This window comes from Notechis scutatus, chromosome 9 (genome assembly GCF_049901735.1).
Source record: "Notechis scutatus isolate UNSWTSFEM ecotype Mainland chromosome 9, rNotScu1.2, whole genome shotgun sequence".
Lineage (NCBI taxonomy): Eukaryota > Metazoa > Chordata > Lepidosauria > Squamata > Elapidae > Notechis > Notechis scutatus.
In genome coordinates, this window is record NC_142017.1 from 22706103 (window position 1) to 22724021 (window position 17919).

General features: G+C 55.7%; 1 protein-coding gene across 1 annotated transcript; it reads left to right on the top strand.

Annotated features, from left to right (window-relative positions):
- Positions 1–248: 248 nt before the first annotated feature.
- On the top strand, positions 249–15753 carry MMP15 (matrix metallopeptidase 15). The gene is given in 11 exon segments (XM_087971843.1): positions 249–833; positions 936–1084; positions 4578–4700; positions 5791–6098; positions 7182–7343; positions 8537–8622; positions 8624–8722; positions 10443–10581; positions 12780–12930; positions 13008–13123; positions 13819–15753. Coding segments are annotated over 11 exon segments (1908 nt in total). The 5' UTR covers positions 249–734; the 3' UTR covers positions 14295–15753.
- Positions 15754–17919: the final 2166 nt, after the last annotated feature.

The window sequence follows — 17919 nt, forward strand, 5'->3', positions numbered from 1 at the left end:
CCAATCATCCGTGGCCGGGGCAACTGTGGTTCAGTGGTGTCCACATCGCACAGGCGGGTCAAATCCTGGTGGCTTTTCCAAGTCGAGGGGCAAACTTGGACACTCGGATCAGGCCAAATATTGGGTGCAGGTTGGCTCTTGTGGGGCTCCACTGTAGTGTGAAGTTTTGTTTTGGCAGGGATCCTGAAGGGCCCAGAACAGGCTCCCAATAGCTGTCTGGAGAATTCTGGGAGTTGAAGTTTGGAGGCCTGTCCTGGAACCTCTCCGAGGGCATCTTCTCCCGTGTTGGGCCTGGGAAATCCGCCTCCGGGGCCCATTCAAGTTTGCAGTTTGAGCAACTCCTGCGACCGGCGGCTCTGGCGGGGCAAAAGGGTCCCTCCCAGCGCCCGCCGCCCGCAAGTGCCCCGCCAGCCGCTTCACCGGCGGACCGCGATCAATGCGGGCCGCGCCGCGAGGGGTAGCCGCGGAAAAGGGGCCTCCGGGCTCCTCCAACCCGCCGCGCCCCGGCTGGCCGTTAGGCGGCGGCCCCGTCCGCGCCCGCCGGAAGCCCAGCCCAGCCCAGCCGGGCCAGGGGCGCAGCGGGCGGCGCTTGGCGGCTGCGGCTCAGGGGGCGGGCAGCGGGGCGGCTGCCGGACCGAGCCCCGCGCCAGCCCAGAAGGCCGCGGCGGGGACGGCCGCGCCAGCCAGCTGGAGAGCGAGCGAGCGGCGGAGCGAGCGGCCGAGGCAGCACCAGCATGGGCGGCGGGGCCCGGTGGCTGCCGCTCCTGCTGCTGCCGCTGCTGGTGCCGCGGGGCGAGGCGGAGCCGGCGCTGCTCGAGGCGGAGGAGGCCGAGGTGGGTGCGGGGCGGGCGAGGGCGGCGGTCCGAGGGGCTTCCGTGCCCGCCGCACCTGCCGCTGTCCTGGGCGGCCCCGGCGCAACTCTCGCTGCCTTGCAGGCCTGGCTGCGCTCCTACGGCTACCTGCCCGCCGCGCCCCGGCAGCCCTCCACCCTGCGCGCCGCGCGGAGCCTGGCGGCCGCCCTGGCCGAGATGCAGGCCTTCTACGGCATCCCGGTGACCGGCCTGCTGGACCAGGAGACGCGAGCGTGAGTGACGGGCCGCCCCGGGATGTGGGGGGGGCGTTGGGGTCCGCCGGCCGGGGCTTTGGGAGCGGAGGGAAAGGCGTCCGGCAGGGGGGCCGCGCAGCCTCCCGCCCCTGCGCGTCGCTCGACCCGAGGAGCCTCCCTGGGCCGGAGCGGCAGGTGGCCCGAAGGCCCCGCTCGGAAGCCCCCCGGCCCCCTCGGCGGCTGGAAGTCGGGCTCGGCCCGGGGAGGCCGCCGCGCTGCTGCCCCTTCCGTCGGAGCGGCCGAAAAGCGGAGGGCGGGCCGGGCGTGGGAGCCTCGCCTGATCTGTCCTTCCCGGCGGAGGCTGCAGCGGCCCGCAGGAGCCGGTGGGCTCCCTGGGCCCCCCGTTTGGAGAGGCCTCCCGCTCGCCTTGGATCCCGGGGGCCCTCGGGGCACCTGCTGCCCGCTGGTCGCCCCGAGGCTGCATTGCAGCGGTCCCAGCAGCCGGAGCAGCCCTGCCCAGCGGCCCCAAGCAATGCTGGTCTCCCCGACCCAGCCGCTGGTAGCCCAGCCCGGGTGGTCCCCAATTCGGGTCTGAGCCTGGTGCGAAGCCAAGGATGGACGCCAGACACGCGGTGCAGGTTTTCTGATTGCTTTTTACTGGAGTCCTCCAAGGAAAAGGGGCTCCTGGTCAAAATGCCAAGAGCCGAGAACAAAGGATTGAGTAAGTTTTATACATTTTCACTAAAGGAGAAGGTGAGACAAAGTGAGATAATAAGAAATATCATCTAATAAACATTTTAGTAATAATTCTACAATTTGTTCTATTGGTCTCCAGCTTGTCCCTATTCCCAAGTCTTGGCTAACAAATGCCCTAGGAATTATCTAATGCACATTTGATTTGCTGCAGGCCTGTTAGCTGAGGTCTGCAAGTTGGCTAACTTGTGGTACTTTTATCAGCTTTCCAGTTAGCCAGGATTGTTACGAGATTTACACACGCATATCCTCCTGTGGATAAGCATTCTTTGCTCTTGCCAGGCAGACTCCACAATTACAGGCTTCCTGATTTACTTTGAAGTGTGTGCCATGACCTGGCTTTATTTTAGCAGATGGCTCATCATCCGCTTCTGCCCTCCCCTGGGATTTGCCAAAGAAGTTGGGAGGAGGCTGGATCTGGGGGGGGGGGGGGAGAGGAGGAGTTTTTGCTGGGGTCCCGCAGAAAGAAGTGCCTGCTCCAAAGCATGGAAAGGTGGCGGCTGCGGAAAGCAAAGCTCCTGATTGGGACACCTGGGCACTTGACCGAGCAGGCAGGCAGGGGCACTGCAGCAAATTCTGGCCTGGCAGCTTGAACCAAGGGAGCCAGAGGACTCCTGAACTCCCAACCTTCCTCACCCCCCTGTTGTGAGTGGAAGGATTTGGCTCCGAGTAAGCTTCCTGACCAGCCAAGAGCTGAGCTGGTGAGGCGTTGGGGAGAGCTGCTGCACCAGCGTGGATGCTGGTTGGAAGAAGAAGGAATGGAAGAGGAGGCTGGCTTTGCAAGCTTCCCATCCTCCTCCCTCTGTTACTCAGCTCTCTCGATCCCCTTCCTTATTTGAAAAGTACACAGTTGGCAGAAACTTTAGGGCAGGGGTCTCCAACCTTGGCCACTAAGACTTGCGGACTTCAACTCCCAGAATTCCTCAGCCAAGCAAAGCTTATGGGAGTTGAAGTCCACAAGTCTTAAAGTGGCCAAGCTTTAGAGCAGGGGTCTCCAACCCCAGCTGGCTGAGGAATTCTGGGAGTTGAAGTCCACAAGTCTTAAAGTTGCCAAGGTTGGAGACCCCTGCTTTTAGAGACTGGGAAGCAACGATTTGCCTCTTCATCTGAAGTACAATTGTCATCTTGAAGGTGCAGCCCAGATCCTGGCTAAAAGGCCCATCTTAGTCACTTGAGATGACATTCCAGGCGACAATTTGGAAACAACCGTCATCCGTCCTTTATCCTCACCAGCATTCTTTTTTTTAAAAAAGATAACACTTTTTTTGGAGGCTTGTTCATGATTTTAAGATTTTGAATTCATGATTGTTGGGATCCCCACCCACTGCCTCTTCTTTTAGGCCCAACAGACCATCTTTAAAGGACATGCCTAGTCAGAAAATTGGAAGGGGCTTACATTTGATCAAAATGAAAGAAGAACATGAATATTCAATTGCCTATCAGATTTATCAAATATGAATATTCAGTACTAGCCATAGCATTTAGACTGATATGCTGCTTCACAGTGCCTTACAGCCCTCTCTGAGCAGTTTACAAAGTTACAGTCGGCCTCTTGCCCCCAACAATCTGGAAGGAGGGAAGGCTGAGTCAACCTGGAGCCTGGTGGGATTTAAACTGCGAAATTGCAGGCAGCCAGCAGTCAGCAGAAGTCGCCTGCAGTACTGCACTCTCACCACTGCACCACCAGGGCTCACCCTATATAGTTTGGTTAGTCTCTAGTTTTGTTGCAGATTTATCAAAATATTTTCTGAAGTTTTGGACAAATATGTAGTGGTACAATTGGAGGACATGCTCATTTTCTCCCCTAGAAATCTTATCTTTGTACAAGTCTTAAACCTTTTTGATAAATCTGCAGATGTAAACTTTCTACGAGAGGAAAAACTGCTGTTGATCTTCCCCAGTTGAACTGTGGGTGACCAGATCTCTACCGAAGGGCTATGAAAGTGTAGTCCATGTTCTCTTGGCAGACATCTAGAACTAGGACAGTGTTGTTTTCTGAGCTGTGCAAATTATTACAGAAATCGTGCAACATCTCTGTCAAAGCTCCTAAAGAGAGGACATAACTTAAAATGGTCAACCCAAGAACAGGCGGGATTACAGGATTTGAAGATCTTTTTTCTGTCCTTGCTCAGACGTCCAGACTGCACTTGTCCCTCTGGGAGGCAGCCAAATGTATTCAGGCTGAGGGTGAAGCATTGTTCTCTTTCTAGTTGCACCAGGAGACCTCCAGGGTCCCTTTCAGTCCTGTCATTCTAGGAAGGGACAAACGAGGCCTCCTGCCACAGGGGCTCTATTCTGTGGATGTCTCCCAACTGAATGGAAGGAGGACATTTCCCTTCAAGGGCTGCTTGCAATCGTGGCTGTTTCCCTGCAAGGGAGGCGTCTCCTTGAGGGAGCAACCCCTTCAGGGTACTTTGGGCATGCAGAGATTAAGAGATCAGGCTGCTGGTTTGAGCTCCGAGGTTGGCAGCTTGGTTGCAGGCGTTTCGTCACCATTTGAGGAGACAGCATGAGATCCCGGCTCCTCCAAACTTCTCTGGCAAATCCCAGGAGGGGGCAGAAGTGGGGAAGGGCCGGGCTGTATAATTGCCATAATGCCCAAGGGTGGGCCTAGAATAACAAGGGAGGCCTGGGGTCAAAGGTGAGGCTTTGTGGTGCATTCCTTCAGTTCAGCTGTTACGTTCTAGAAGTGTCCGCCTGCTGAAAGTCCAGCAAGGAAGATCTTCTGATTTGTCTCTTTGCTGCTTGTCTTCCCTTCCCTGATTATTGTAACTTGCAGGTGGATGAAGCGTCCTCGGTGTGGAGTCCCTGACAGAATTGGGGCTCAGGTCAAAGCTAACATGCGGCGGAAGCGATACGCACTGACCGGACGGAGGTGGACGCAGATGCACCTGACCTTCAGGTATGTCCAGCTGTTGAGGCCCAAAGCAGAGCGACTGGGAGACCAGAGCTCAGGTGCAGCTCTTGAAGTGCTGAGTGAAAAGAGGTTCACGTACGTTTGCTACATGCCAGGATCTGATGGTTGCGAGGAAGATTTTGCCAACGAGGGTTACAGAGACGGAGGGGAGGGGCTGGAGGTAGGGGTGAGGTTCACGGAGAGGAGCCTAACGCTACAGAAGGCCACTTCTTTGTTGGGGTCATTGCTGGAAAATTTCCAAGACCAGCAGGGACATTTCTGTTTCCAGGAGAACGAAGTGAGGTCTTTGAAGAGGAGAAATCTTACTTTAGTCTACAGAGTTATTCGTGCATTTTGAATTTGAATTGTCCGAGGTGCACCTGAATGATGTCTGTGGATTGTCACAGGTTTGGTCCCTGCTGATTTTCCAGATGCCTGTCTGGAGTCCCTGGAAGAAACTTTCTTCCTATGGAGTCTCTTAAGACTCTAAAGGCTGAGCAGATTTTGTGGCCTTCGTGGGAAGTGGGCCCCCTCATCCGAGGCCCCCACACCCAGAGAGGTGGCAGCTGTGGTGTGTTAGACCTGTGCAGGAACTGAGGTTCAGTGGCGGAGAAGCCAAGCGACAAAGGTGAGGCCTCCCGTGGTGATGGGTCCTCGTAGCCGTTTCCAGGCCCTCTCCGCTCTCTGCCTTCTCTGGAGCTCAGCACCCTCCTCCGCCGCTCTCCTGCCACAGGACTCCTCCTCACCTTTGCTGCAAGCTGCGGTTGTGCCTGCTATTCTCTTGCACCTCCCTTTTGGAAAGCTTGGGAGGGGAAGGGGGCCTGCAGCCCAACTCCTGAAGAAGCATGGGGAACTGAGAGACGGAGTGGCATTTGGGGGTGGGGGGGGCTCCCTGAATCAGGGGTCTCCAACCTTGGCCACTTTAACCCTGGAGGGCTTCAACTCCCAGCTTTGCTGGCTGGGGAATTCTGGGAGTCGAAGTCCTCCAGGCTTAAAGTGGCCAAGGTTGGAGACCCCTGCCCTAGGAGGGCATCCTAACCAGAGGCAGTAAGATCTCTCTGGGTTTCCCGCCCCCCTCCTGCTCTCTCTTTGGCAGCATCCAGAACCATACGGAGAAACTGGGGCTCTTCCACTCCTACGAGGCCATTCGCCAGGCTATCCGTGTCTGGGACCAAGTCACCCCGCTGGCCTTCCAGGAGATCCCCTACAGTGACATCAGACAGAAGGGGAGAGCGGAGGCCGACATCATGGTGCTCTTTGCCTCGGGGTTCCATGGGGACAGTTCCCCCTTTGACGGCACGGGGGGCTTTCTGGCACACGCCTATTTTCCCGGTCCTGGAATGGGAGGAGATGCTCATTTTGACTTGGACGAGCCCTGGACGCTGGACAAGAGGGACGTGTTGGGTAAGGAAGTTGTCCCAGCGTAGGAGAAGATTAGAAGGGCCTTGAAGGACAGGAGAAGCCACTGCCAAGGCAATGGGGACAGCCCCCTCCCTACTTTCCATGATGATGGGAGAAGCCCAGGCAGACATTCATGCAGACATTCTGTTTCTATGGCTTTCAGTAAAATAATCCTGGCCTGGATGGCTTTGCTTTCTTACTCTGGTCTACCCTGGAAGGGCTGATGGATGGAAGGAAGGAAAGGAAAGGAAAGGAAAGGGAAGGGAAGGGAAGGGAAGGGAAGGGAAGGGAAGGGAAGGGAAGGGAAGGGAGGGAGGGGAATAGGAATCTTGTGTGGGCCTCAGCCCCACTCAACCAGATGGCACTTTCCAAGCGATTCCCACTTATTCAGTCTTAGGAGAGGAATACCTGTCAAGATGCGGCTGATGGAGCGTCCTGGGTTTCTATGTACTTTTTTGCTTGACAATGTAACTGTCAGGACTCCGGCAGTTACCCCCAATTAAATCATGAGTCTCGAGCCAAACTTCCAAAACTTAAAAAGGTTTTATTGGGAGTTAAAAGGTCCGGCACTGCCTGGGTGGAGCCGATTCTGAGATACATCATTCCTTGCCACCCTTGACCCTGGTTTCCCCCCAACTCCCTGGGTGTATCATAATTCATATTCTCCAATGGGACACATCCATAGCCCAGATCATCAATCATGCTCTCCAGTTAGACTTTTGCACAGCAGAAACTTCGGTCACCTAATTACTGTCTTTGAAAACATTTATGGAATGCAGTTTCGGTTTGCAAGCTGCTGCACTGCTCCCCCCTCCCTTTCTGTTGGCAGCTCTAAAAAGACCATAGAAATATTTTATGAGTTGACAGTATCTCTTCCATCTATACCGGCGGGCTCCTCTTCCCTCCCTGAAGCCAGCTGCTGGCCCAGGGGGTTCTTAACATAGAATCTTGATTCACCCTGGATGTCCGTCTTCAAGGGCAAAGGGCCTCCTTCGGCTTTCCAGCCCTGTCCTTGGGCAGGTGTGGGTCAGTGGAGTGCAGAATTGGGAAGCCTTCGGAGCCCACAGGCTTTGCTGTTTTCTACAGGGAACAATCTCTTCCTGGTGGCCATCCATGAGCTGGGCCATTCACTAGGCCTGGAACACTCCAATAACCCGAGTGCCATTATGGCTCCCTTCTACCAGTGGATGGACACGGACAACTTCCGGTTGCCAGACGATGACCTTCGGGGCATCCAGCAGCTGTATGGTAAGTGGCAACCAGGCTGGGTGTGTAGGGTTCAGGTGTTTAAAAAAGTAGGAGGCAGGATAAATGTTCCAAGCTGCACGGCAGGTATCTAAGGATGCTGCATGGGGGAAGCCAGGTTTCTGCCTGCCAGGGACTCTTATTTCCTTTGCAACCGTCTTCATGATGTCTACCAGTCTATCTCGAGAACTGGCGGAGGCTGGAAAATGTCCTTGCCTGGTGGGGGTAAAAATGCCTGCAAGGCAGCCGCCAAGCTCCGAGAGCACCCAGGACTCCACAGGTCAACCCTGAGCTGCAGCGATTCTCTTCCGTAGGTCAGAGAGTGAAGATGTTGGCTCCCTCTGAGATTTGGTCTGTTTGAGAGCAACCCGAGGGCATCTCAAGGTTTATTCCTTCGGCAGCTCTCCTCCCTGGACATAATTTGGGTACTTTCCTGGTGGAAGGAGGATGAGTTGGTTGCAAACAAACGTTTATTTCTCTGGGTGGGCAACCTGTGGCTCCTGGACTGCATTAATGCCTTCCTGGCAGGCCTTCTGAGCCTCCAGAACCCCCCAAGTAGCAGGGCTCAAATACTCGTTTCAGCCTCAGTTTTTCAAAAACATTCAAATCCTGGGTTTTTTCCCCTTATCGTGAGCAATTTTCAAAGGAAACTTTGCAAGCTTGGTCTAGGCATTCAGTGGCCAGGCTGCCTGTGGCCTTTGGAGGGCAAAGTTTGTTAGGTTGCATTTTTTATTAAGCATTTCTAAGAAAAGGAGAAAGGAAGGGAAAAAAAACATAGCAGGTAACACATACATACATACACACACATATACATATACATATACATACATACATACGTGTGTGTGTGTGTGTTTTATATACAGAACATCAAGATGTAGGTCAAAATTCTCAGTGTTTCATTAATTAGGAGTATAAATAAATGTAAATCAGTTTAAAAACTACCAGTCCATATTAACCTCCAAGTAATATATGGATATGGAGAGCCATTCTCCGCATAGCATAAACCGGGGGTCTCCAACTTTGGCAACTTTAAACCTCGAGGACTTCTGGGAGTTGAAGTTTTCCAGGCTTAAAGTTGCCAAGGCTGGAGACCCCGGTATAAACCATAAAGAGGCCAACATTTAAAAGCAGGTGAGCTCCACCCTGGAGAAAGCCCCCCCTGCTGATCTGGGTGTTGGTCTTTCTTTTCCCCTCAGGGACGCCAGGACAGCAGCCCACCAAGTCCCTGCCGACTGTGGGACCCCGGAAGCCGGACCAGAGGCCCCCAGACAAGCCAAACCGCCCCCCCCCAGCCCGGCCCCCCTGACCAGCTTGAGCCCAACATCTGTGATGGCGACTTTGACACGGTGACTGTTCTGCGTGGAGAGATGTTTGTCTTCAAGGTGCTCCTCTTTGCGTTGCTTCTCATGGAGGTTTCAGGGGCTTCTGTGGTGGGGACAGCTGATCCCGAGGTGCAGGTCGATGGTTCTGGAGGGCTTGCCTGGGCTTTGGCGAGCAGGTTGCCCCCTCAGCCCCGCAGAGCCCTTTCCCAAGAGCAGAGGCACGCTTGCTTGGGCATCCTGTGGGCGCAGGAGCTGGTATTTGCTTGCCTGGTTCCTGGCCCCAAATGACACCATCCAGCTGATGCCAGCTGAAGAAGGCTGGTCAGGCCTGAGGCCCAGCCTGGTCCATCCCTTACGTCCCTCACAGTCACCAACCAGTTTCTTTAGGTACCTGCAAGGAGGAGACCTTGTAACCCCCTCTCGTCTCTTCCGGTGGGCCTTCATTCAGCAGTGACATTGAGATTCAAGTCCATCCATTCTTGGCCAATCAAGAACCGGCCATCATCACATCTGCTAGGAATGAATTATCCGGAACGGCTTCAGCTGAAAAAGACTGCTGGGATGAAGTCAGGCTCCATGGGGGGGCCTTCTTTTCCCTGCAGGAAGGCCCCCTCTCATGCCCCTGTCGGAATCTGATTCCGAGGGGGAGGCCGAGCAGCTGACAGGGAGTGGGAGTGTGGCTCCATTGGCTGTGGAGGAAACTGGGGAAGGGCAAAGTCCAGCTGGGCAGAGCAGGGGAGAGCAAGGCAGAGGGAAGCAGGATAGAGCAAGGCAGAGACCCAGGCCCACCCCCTCTTCATCCTAAGGCACGCAGGGAGGAACGGAGAAGGGAGCAATGTGAGTTGTGTGGCTTACGGGGGAGGAAAGGGCCCTGATTCCCTTCATTAGCTGCAGCTGGGAACACAGTGTTTAAAAAAGGAAGCTGCGCACAGTAAAGTTGTTGGAAGCAAATCGTGAATTATCTGGTATCGTGGAGGCTTTTCCTGGCATCTTCCCAACTGTGTGTGTTTTGCTGGCCTTTCAAGTCTGCAATTCCTTCTCCTGCCCTGTCAAGTTAATTGCTGCAGGGTGGTTTGTGTGGATTTTTAGTTACGGTTTGCATGTACTTTGTTTTCGGACTGAATTTCCTCCACTTAAAGGCTGTTCCTGGGAGTTTTTCTCCAGCCGAAGGTAACAGGACATTGGGGGCAAAGTTGGAGATAATGTAAAGGGGCTCTTCTTGCTTATCTGACTATGTTGCCTTTGTGCCACGGCCCTTTGGGTCATCACAGCCCAGTCCAGGGCACCTCCTTGGCTGAGAGCCACCTGTCAGGAGGATCCCTATGTCCCTTGGAGCGGAGGGGTGTCACCATAGAACTGCCCCCCCCTTACTTCCCCACCCCTGGCAAAAATATTGGAAAGGAATTCTGCCGCGTTAGGAGAACCAATTGCTCCTCATTTCTGTGGCCCTTTTGCAGAGAGCCGGTTTCCTGCTCTGCGTTTTGAATGACTCCGGAGTCTTCGGCCCTTTGCTCGCCAGGATGGGGGGGGGGGGGATGGAGAAGCCGCTTGCTCTGGAGGAGGGGCAGCCCTGCTTGGACTGCACTGCTGGGGGGGCGGGGGCAAGTGGCCCCCTCACGGGTGTTTGGGCTGAGCTGGAGGCCGAAAGAGGGGTGGGCTTTGCTGCTCCCAGGGCTACGTTCTCCTTTGCTTGCGCCTTTGTGCCCTCTCGAGAGCCCAGCAGAGGCCCAGCTGTCTTCCTCTCATGTCAGGGGCTGGGTGCCGGCTTGCTTCTTTTCAGGGCCGCTGGTTCTGGAGGGTGCGGCACAACCGGGTGCTGGACAACTACCCCATGCCCATCGGGTACTTTTGGAGGGGGCTTCCTGGGAACATCGACGCTGCCTACGAGAGACAAGACGGACGGTTTGCCTTCTTCAAAGGTGAGGGGCTTCAGCCGTGGGCAGGAGGGGAGAGCAGACGTTCGGCCAGGCCGGGTGATTCCGGCTTCAGAGCAGCCTCGGGGCCCCCGCCCTGTTCAGGGAACCAGGGGCCCAAGTGGGAGGTGGCCTTGGCTGTGTCCTCAGTCGTGGCCCTCCTGGCTGTCCAACCCCCCTCCATGCCAACCTCTTTGGGGGGAGGTAGCAGTGCCTGGGAGGTGCCTGGGAACTGGCAGGCCGGTCCTAGCCTCCGGGACAGAAAGGCAGCTGGGATGAACCTGAGATCCTAACGCAAGGCAACAGGTTCCCTTTGCTAACTGGGACTTATTCTTAAAGCCAAGCACTTGTAGGATAAAGCTGGTTACACCAGAGGGAAAAAGGAGGGAGAGCATGTAAACAGTCTCTATCAGCACAAAAGACCCGGGTTTTGGGTCAGGAGGGACAAGAGAAAACAGAAACCGTATTCCTGTGGCAGTTACGGGTTGCTCTGCTAGATTTAGATGCAGGTGGCAGGGTGAACTCAAGGCGGTGGGGATCTTGGGGCAAAGCAAGCGGGGCATCTGCGGGTTGAACTAGAACAGGGGTCGCCAACCTCAGGGACCACGAAACTCATAATTTTAGATCCCAGGGACCACTAACCAGTTCTGTGGGCGTGGCCTAATTTGTGGGTGTGGCTTGGTGGTCATGTGACCGGCTGGGTGTGGCTTGTATGTAAATATTATAAATATTTATATAAATATTGAATTTTTTATAAAAAAAGAGCAACTTTTACCCCAAATCAGGCAAAGGAGGCAGATTGAGTTGCTCACAGAATCATTCAGTGATCTATCTATCTGCCATCGGCTAGCTCAGTCTCTCAAATTTGCTTGCTGTGAGTCTGCACTGAATTTGTTTGCAAGCAAACCTTCAGTCCTTAGGGAGGTTCGGCTGTGCTGAGCCGAAGATCTAAAGACTAGCTAGAAAGCAAGAAATCCAACCATTTCCTGCTTCCTACCTAATCTAAATCTCCCAGCACAGCAGAACAGATGATGGTCGGAAAAAGGAAAAATAGCAATTTAGCAGGCAAGTTTACCGGGTAAGGAGTGAGTGGGCTGGGAAGGTTCCCGTGGGCCATGTGGGCGGCGCAGCCTTGTGTTCCCGCGCAGTCTGGACTAATTGCTTTGGGGGGGGGGTGCTCTGTGGGTGAGATTTCTCTGCAGCCCACCAAAATTTTCTCACGGCCCACCAGTAGCCCGTGGCCCACAGGTTGGCGACCGCTGAACTAGAAAATCTCCAAGGACTCTGAAGGGAACGTGAGCCAGCAGCCCAAAGGTTGGGGTTGGCTGTGCTGGTTGCATCTGGATCCCTCTCCAGAGGGCATCATCTGGAAACCAGGATGCAGAAGATTGGAGCATGTCTGGCCTGGGGAAGGGAAGGTTTTGGAGGGGAAACAGTAGCAGCCTCCAGAGGGAACAGAGCAACCCTCCTCTCTCCCTCCAGCCCAGGGGTCTCCAACCTTGGCCGCTTTAAGACTGGCGGACTTCAACTCCCAGAGTTTCTCAGCCAGCTTTGCTGGGAGTTGAAGTCCACCAGTCTTAAAGCGGCCAAGGTTGGAGACCCTGGGCTGGAGTCATCTGGGCTTCTCCTCTTTCCTCAAGTCAGCCAGTCCTGTGACTGTCATCACTTTGTGGTTCTTGGTCATGTTCATGGCAATGTGACTTGACTCTTTGGGATGCGTGTGGTTTACTCTGCAGGACAAACTTCATTCCCGCAGCTTCCTGTGCTGGAAGTGAGTGTAGACCAGGGTCTCCAACCTTGGCGACAAAGCTGGCTGGGGAACTCTGGGAGTTGAAGTCCACCAGTCTTAATGTGGCCCATGTTGGAGACCCCTGCTTTAGGGGACCTTTATGTGTCCCTGCCAGCTCCTATGATGCTGTGGTTCCTCAAACGTGTGTCTTGTGAGAAGGCCGAGGTTGGAGACCCCTGCGCCAGAGGACAAGGAAGCTGGGCGGTCCGGGGGGCTCCATGTTAGAGGGGTTTCTTCGTGGGAGGGGAACTTGGCTGAGGCCACAGGAGGCATTTCAGCCGCCGCCATCACCCCGTCCATCAGAGACGTTGGGGGTTCCGGGGGGCTGTCCCCCCACAGACGCCTCCCTGAGTGGGGGTGTGGGCAGGTGGCCTCCCTTGGGTCGGCCTGATCTCCGTGCCTGTCCTTTCTTCAGGCGGTCAGTACTGGCTCTTCCGAGAGGCAAACCTAGAGCCCGGCTACCCACAGCCCCTGAGTAGCTACGGGCTGGGCCTTCCTCACGACAGAGTGGATGCTGCAGTGTGGTGGGAGCCCACGGGGCACACGTTCTTCTTCCGAGGAGACAGGTGGGTCATGGGTGGCCCAGGGCCCGCTCTTCCTCAGGTGGGCTTCTTCCCTTCATGGCGGGCCCTCTCCTCGGCAGGTACTGGCGCTTTGACGAGGATGGGAGCTCCGTGGGCCAGGGCTACCCCAGGAAGGTCAGTGTCTGGGCAGGGGTCCCTGCTGGCCCCAGGGGTGCCTTCCTCAGCCCCGACGCCGGTGAGTAGAACAAGCCGGCCCGGGAAATGGGGGAGGGGTGAGGCAAACAGCTGCAGATGGGAAGATCACCCTGGGAGCAGCTTGTCCAGAGTGGGAGGCTGGGCAAGAGGGAAACTGCTGAGGGAGAAAGGAAGCAGGACCACAGGATGGGAAAAGCTAATGAGCAATTGCTTAATGCCCACCCTGCGTAAATTAGGTTCAGCTTTATTAAAACTATCCTCCGTTTGGGCTGGTTTCAGCCACTGGCCTCCTTCAGATCTTTGGGACTGCAGTTCCCGGGTCTGTGAGTGAACTGCAGTCATGTCTGTATCCAGTACCTGTAAGCCAGAGAAAAGTAACCTGGTTTTATAGCAGTCAGGTGTTGGCCCAAGGCAGGTGGTGGTCCTTCTGCCTGGCTGGACCTCGGGGAACCCGGCCAACGGAGGCCTCCAGGCTGGGCACAGCTGCTGGCCTCTCTGCCTTGCCCCTCTGCCCCCCCCTCCTGCTGCCCGCCCTTCTCAGGGGCAAAGGCAGCGCTGAGGGAGCAGACCTTCCGGGCGCCCGGACAGCCGTGCTTGGACATTCAGTCCAGGGGTTTGGGGGGCAGGGCTGGGCACCCCACTGAGTCCAGGAGCCTTGCAGCTGCATTGGGGGATGCGGGGGAGGGGGGGCTTGGGGGCCCTCCTGACCCATTGCCCTCCCCCTCTCTCTTCCAGCCTACACATATTTCTATAAGGGCAGATTGTACTGGAAGTTTGACAATGAGCGGCTGAAAACGGAGCCTGGCTACCCCAAGTCCATCCTGCGAGACTTCATGGGCTGCCAGGAGGAAGTGGCTGTGGAGCCGGACCCCGGCCATCGCTGGCCCGACACGGGAAGGCCCCCCTTCCAGCCCCGGCAGGACAAGGAAACCGAGGAGGGCGCTGCAGCCCCCCACCCAGGCCTGGAGGAGGAAGAGGAGGAGGAGGAATCTGCTGTGGAGAAGGAGGGTGGGGGGGGGGGGGCAGGGGACGTGGACATTGTGGTGCACATCAACGATTACCCGCTGACGGCGAGCATTGTCATGGCGGTGGTGCTGCTGCTGCTGCTGCTCTGCGTCCTGGGCCTGGCCTACGTCATCGTGCAGCTGCAGCGGAAGGGCCGGCCCCACATGCTGCTCTACTGCAAGCGGTCCCTGCAGGAGTGGGTCTGAAGCCAGAGAGCTGCTGTGGGGCAGGGGCAGGAAGAGGCCCCTCTCCTCCTGCACCCTCCCGGGAACACGGCCAGACTCTGACCCGTGGCAGGGGAGGCTTAGGGGCCCACCTGTGGGGCTGCAGCCCGGGGCCGGGGGCTGGGCCGCTCTGGCTGGAGGGATTGTCGGCCTGGTCAAGCGAGGAGAAGAGATGTGGCCGGCAAGGCATGGCTTCCTCCTGAGTTGCTGTTGGAGAGGGATCCTGGGGGTCTTGCCCCGAGACCCTCCATCCAAGGGGATGACCCAGGGGCAGCCTTCACTGTGTGGATCTTCTTCTGCATGTGTTCCGGAGGTGTGTTTGGATCTGCCGGCTGGGCCTCAGAGGCAGGGAGGCCCCCTTGTGCCATTTGCGGCAGCTGGTCTTGGCCAAGAGTGGGCATCCTTAGTGGCCAGTGGGCCAGAGGCGCAGGAGGGACAGGCTGACATCCTGAAAACCTTGATCTATTTTTGTAAATTATTTTCTCCAGAGCCTCCCTGGTTACAAAGCTAAAGGTGGAGAAGTTCTTTCTACTGTAATCATATTTCTGTTCCTACTGATATTTACTTCTGCTTGAGCCCCCTGGAGACGCAGCTCAGGCCAAACGGGGGCTTCCACACCGCAGCTCTAGGCCGCCCCTTCCAGCCTCCCCCGGTCGCTCCTTGACATGCACGCAGGCCGGGCCCACTGCTGCCTTCTTAGGTCTGACTGGAGCCCTTGGGAGGTGCTGGATGTAGCTCTCCACGAGGAGGGGGGGTCTGTGGGTTACGGGGTGCTGAGAGGAAAACGCCCCTTTTCCTAGACCTGGTAGCCACCGACTTGAATGGCCGCCAAATCCACTTGAACCAATGAAACTCTGACCACCTCTCTTTGGGGGAGAGGGGAAGGTTCCTGGCCGATGGAAGGACCCTACATGGGGGAGACACCCCCCCCCACAGGCTTCCTGCCAAAGACGAGACCCTGGTGGGAGCAGGTCAGCGAGGCTGCAGCTGCCCAAAGAATTTCAGAGTCAGCGCTTGGGCTGCGGCTTTCCCCACGCAGACATGCTCCGGCTGTGTTGCATTTCTCTGCCCATCGAGACACAAACCACCATTTTACCTTCTTCCTTCTGTGCCTGGCTCCGGCTGGCCTTTGGGGAGGAGGCCGGCTTGCAGTGGCCGCTGTGTCCTACCTCCTTCCCTCCCTTGTGCCGCCAAACACCCACAGGGAGCCCCTTGTGAAAGGCTGAGGGCCTTGGAGAAAGGCTGCCTCCCACAGCCCCTCCCTCCCTCCCTCCCTCCCTCCCTCCGAGGGCTGCCCATCGATCTGCTGCGCTTGGCATTTGGTGCATTAGGGAGAGCAGCCAGGCGGAGGGGGAGCATTTTCTGTGCATAAGCAACACGCACATGGTCATCGTTCACAGGCTGTCAATAAAAGTCAATTTGTGCTGAGGCTTTGTGTAAAGCTGCCTTTTCTTCGGCATGTCCTCCAACCGGCTGCCTTTCGCAAGAGTGAATGCCGCCTTCTCCTCAGAAGGGTCGGAAGATCTGAACTGAGGGCCAGGCCGGCCTTCCCTTTGGGGTCTTGGGGGCCTTTTAAGCCAGCCTGGGCATGGAGGGGCTGGTGAGGGCCGCTTAGGGCAGCCAGCTGAGGGGGCAGCCCCTTCAGGGTCCACCTGGAGACCTGGGGCACTCGAGCCCAGCTTCACCTGGGTCCCCCCTTCCCTCGGCTGCCTAAGAAGGTCCTAGATGAGAGATGGGGAGTTGTGGTCCTGGTGGCCTTTTTGTGTGGGGACACCCACAGTTGAGGGGACTTGGGTGGGGTCCCTGTACAACAGGCCCCCTCAGGACAGCTGCTTTCTCTCCCTCTCACCAGGACCAGGCAGGCTCTCTGACCGCTGGCCAGATGTGCCAACCTGAGGCCTGGGGGCTGCTCCTTGGCTGCCTCTTAGTCTTGGGCAGCCAGACTCAGTTTCCCATTTGGTGGTTGGAAGGCTTGGGTGCTTTTAGCTTCTCGTGAGCTGCTGCTGTTGTGGGGCATCAACTGCCAGCTGGGGGAGTTTGCAACCTGCACTAGCCAAGCCGTAAATTCTCTTGCTTGGGTTTGATGAGGAGACTTAATTTGGTTACTGAATTCAATCCCAAATGGCCTCGGCTCCTAAGCGGCCAGGCCAACTAGAGGCACAAATGCAGCTCTTAAGGTTTTGACCACCTTGGTGAAGAGGGTGGGGCACATGCGGCACCCAGTTTGGATTCTAACATGCATCTCACCCGTTTGGGCCGTAACTCTTGTTCTCGCTCTTTGATCCCACGGAGATAGCAAGATACTTTTGCAGTTTGCACAGGACTGGAAGGAACTGGAGCCCCGGCTGATGGTGGCCCTGTCCCTGCAGGGAGGAGGGGAGACAGCTGAGGGCCCGGCCCCAGGATGCCCCGCCCAGACTCTCTCCCCCAGGCCCAGTTTTGGTAGCCACAGTAGGAGGAGGCTCCCGAGGGAGTGGAAAGAGGGCGGAGAAGATCAACCAGGAGAGTTACAGGAAATCTCTCCAGCCTGAGAGGAAGCTGAGGGGAGACAGAGAGGAGAAGGGATGGTCGAGTGGGCCTATAATGACAGGGCCTTCAATGAGCCTTGGTGGCGCAGTGGTTAGGGTGCAGTACTGCCGGCTGCCAGCAATTTGGCAGATCGAATCTCACCAAGCTTCAGGTTGACTCAGCCTTCCGTCCTTCCAAGGGGGGTAAAATGAAGACCCGGATTGTTGGGGGCAAGAGGCTGACTCTGTAAACCGCTTAGAGGGGGCTGTAAAGCACTGTAAAGTGGGTATATAAGTCTAAGTGCTATTGCTATTGTTATCTGAGAGGCACAGAGGGAGAGAAGTTACCCTCTGTTGCTCCGTTATGTCATAAATGCACAAGGAACCCAGTTCTTGCCATTTGTTAATTGTTTTGTTGTGGGGTAGTATAAAATGAAACAATTTCCTATTGTGGAACAGCGCTCTGCTCTGAATCCAGCGTGTTTCTCCACGAAGAGACTTCTTTCCATTACCACATTTTAGATCTCAGTGCGGCTTTTGATTCTATAAACGGAAACGTTATGTGGATGAAATTGGCCAATTTAAATATGGGACCTGGACTCTTAATTTTTGGTCAAGACCCTCAAACGCCCATTTGAAAGTCTGCAAGGCGTAAATGGCTCCCTAAGGAAGGCTGCACCCACCCATCACAGGGCCAGGCAGGGCTGTATCCCAGCCTCAATGCTTTTTAATTTCTATATCAATTATTTACCAGGATTCCTGTATGCTGCAGACACTTGTATGCCAAAGATCCACGATAAATTTATTAATGCCCTTTTATATGCTAGTGGCATCGTTCTAATGGCCCATTTCCAAATAGGCTTGGGAAGACGGTGGCAGAAGCTAAATACTACTGTGCTCTTAATTCTTTAAACATCAACAGAAACAAAATTAAATGGATGGTATTTAGCAAAAAAAAAGGGTGTGAAATATAACTGGCAGATAAATGGGGAGCCTATTGAACAAATGAATTTTTTAGCTAGTTAGGAGTGGTTTTTACCCGAACATTTTAAAAGAAGCTTGGCAAGGGATCAGCATTAAAAGATTAGACAACTGTTACT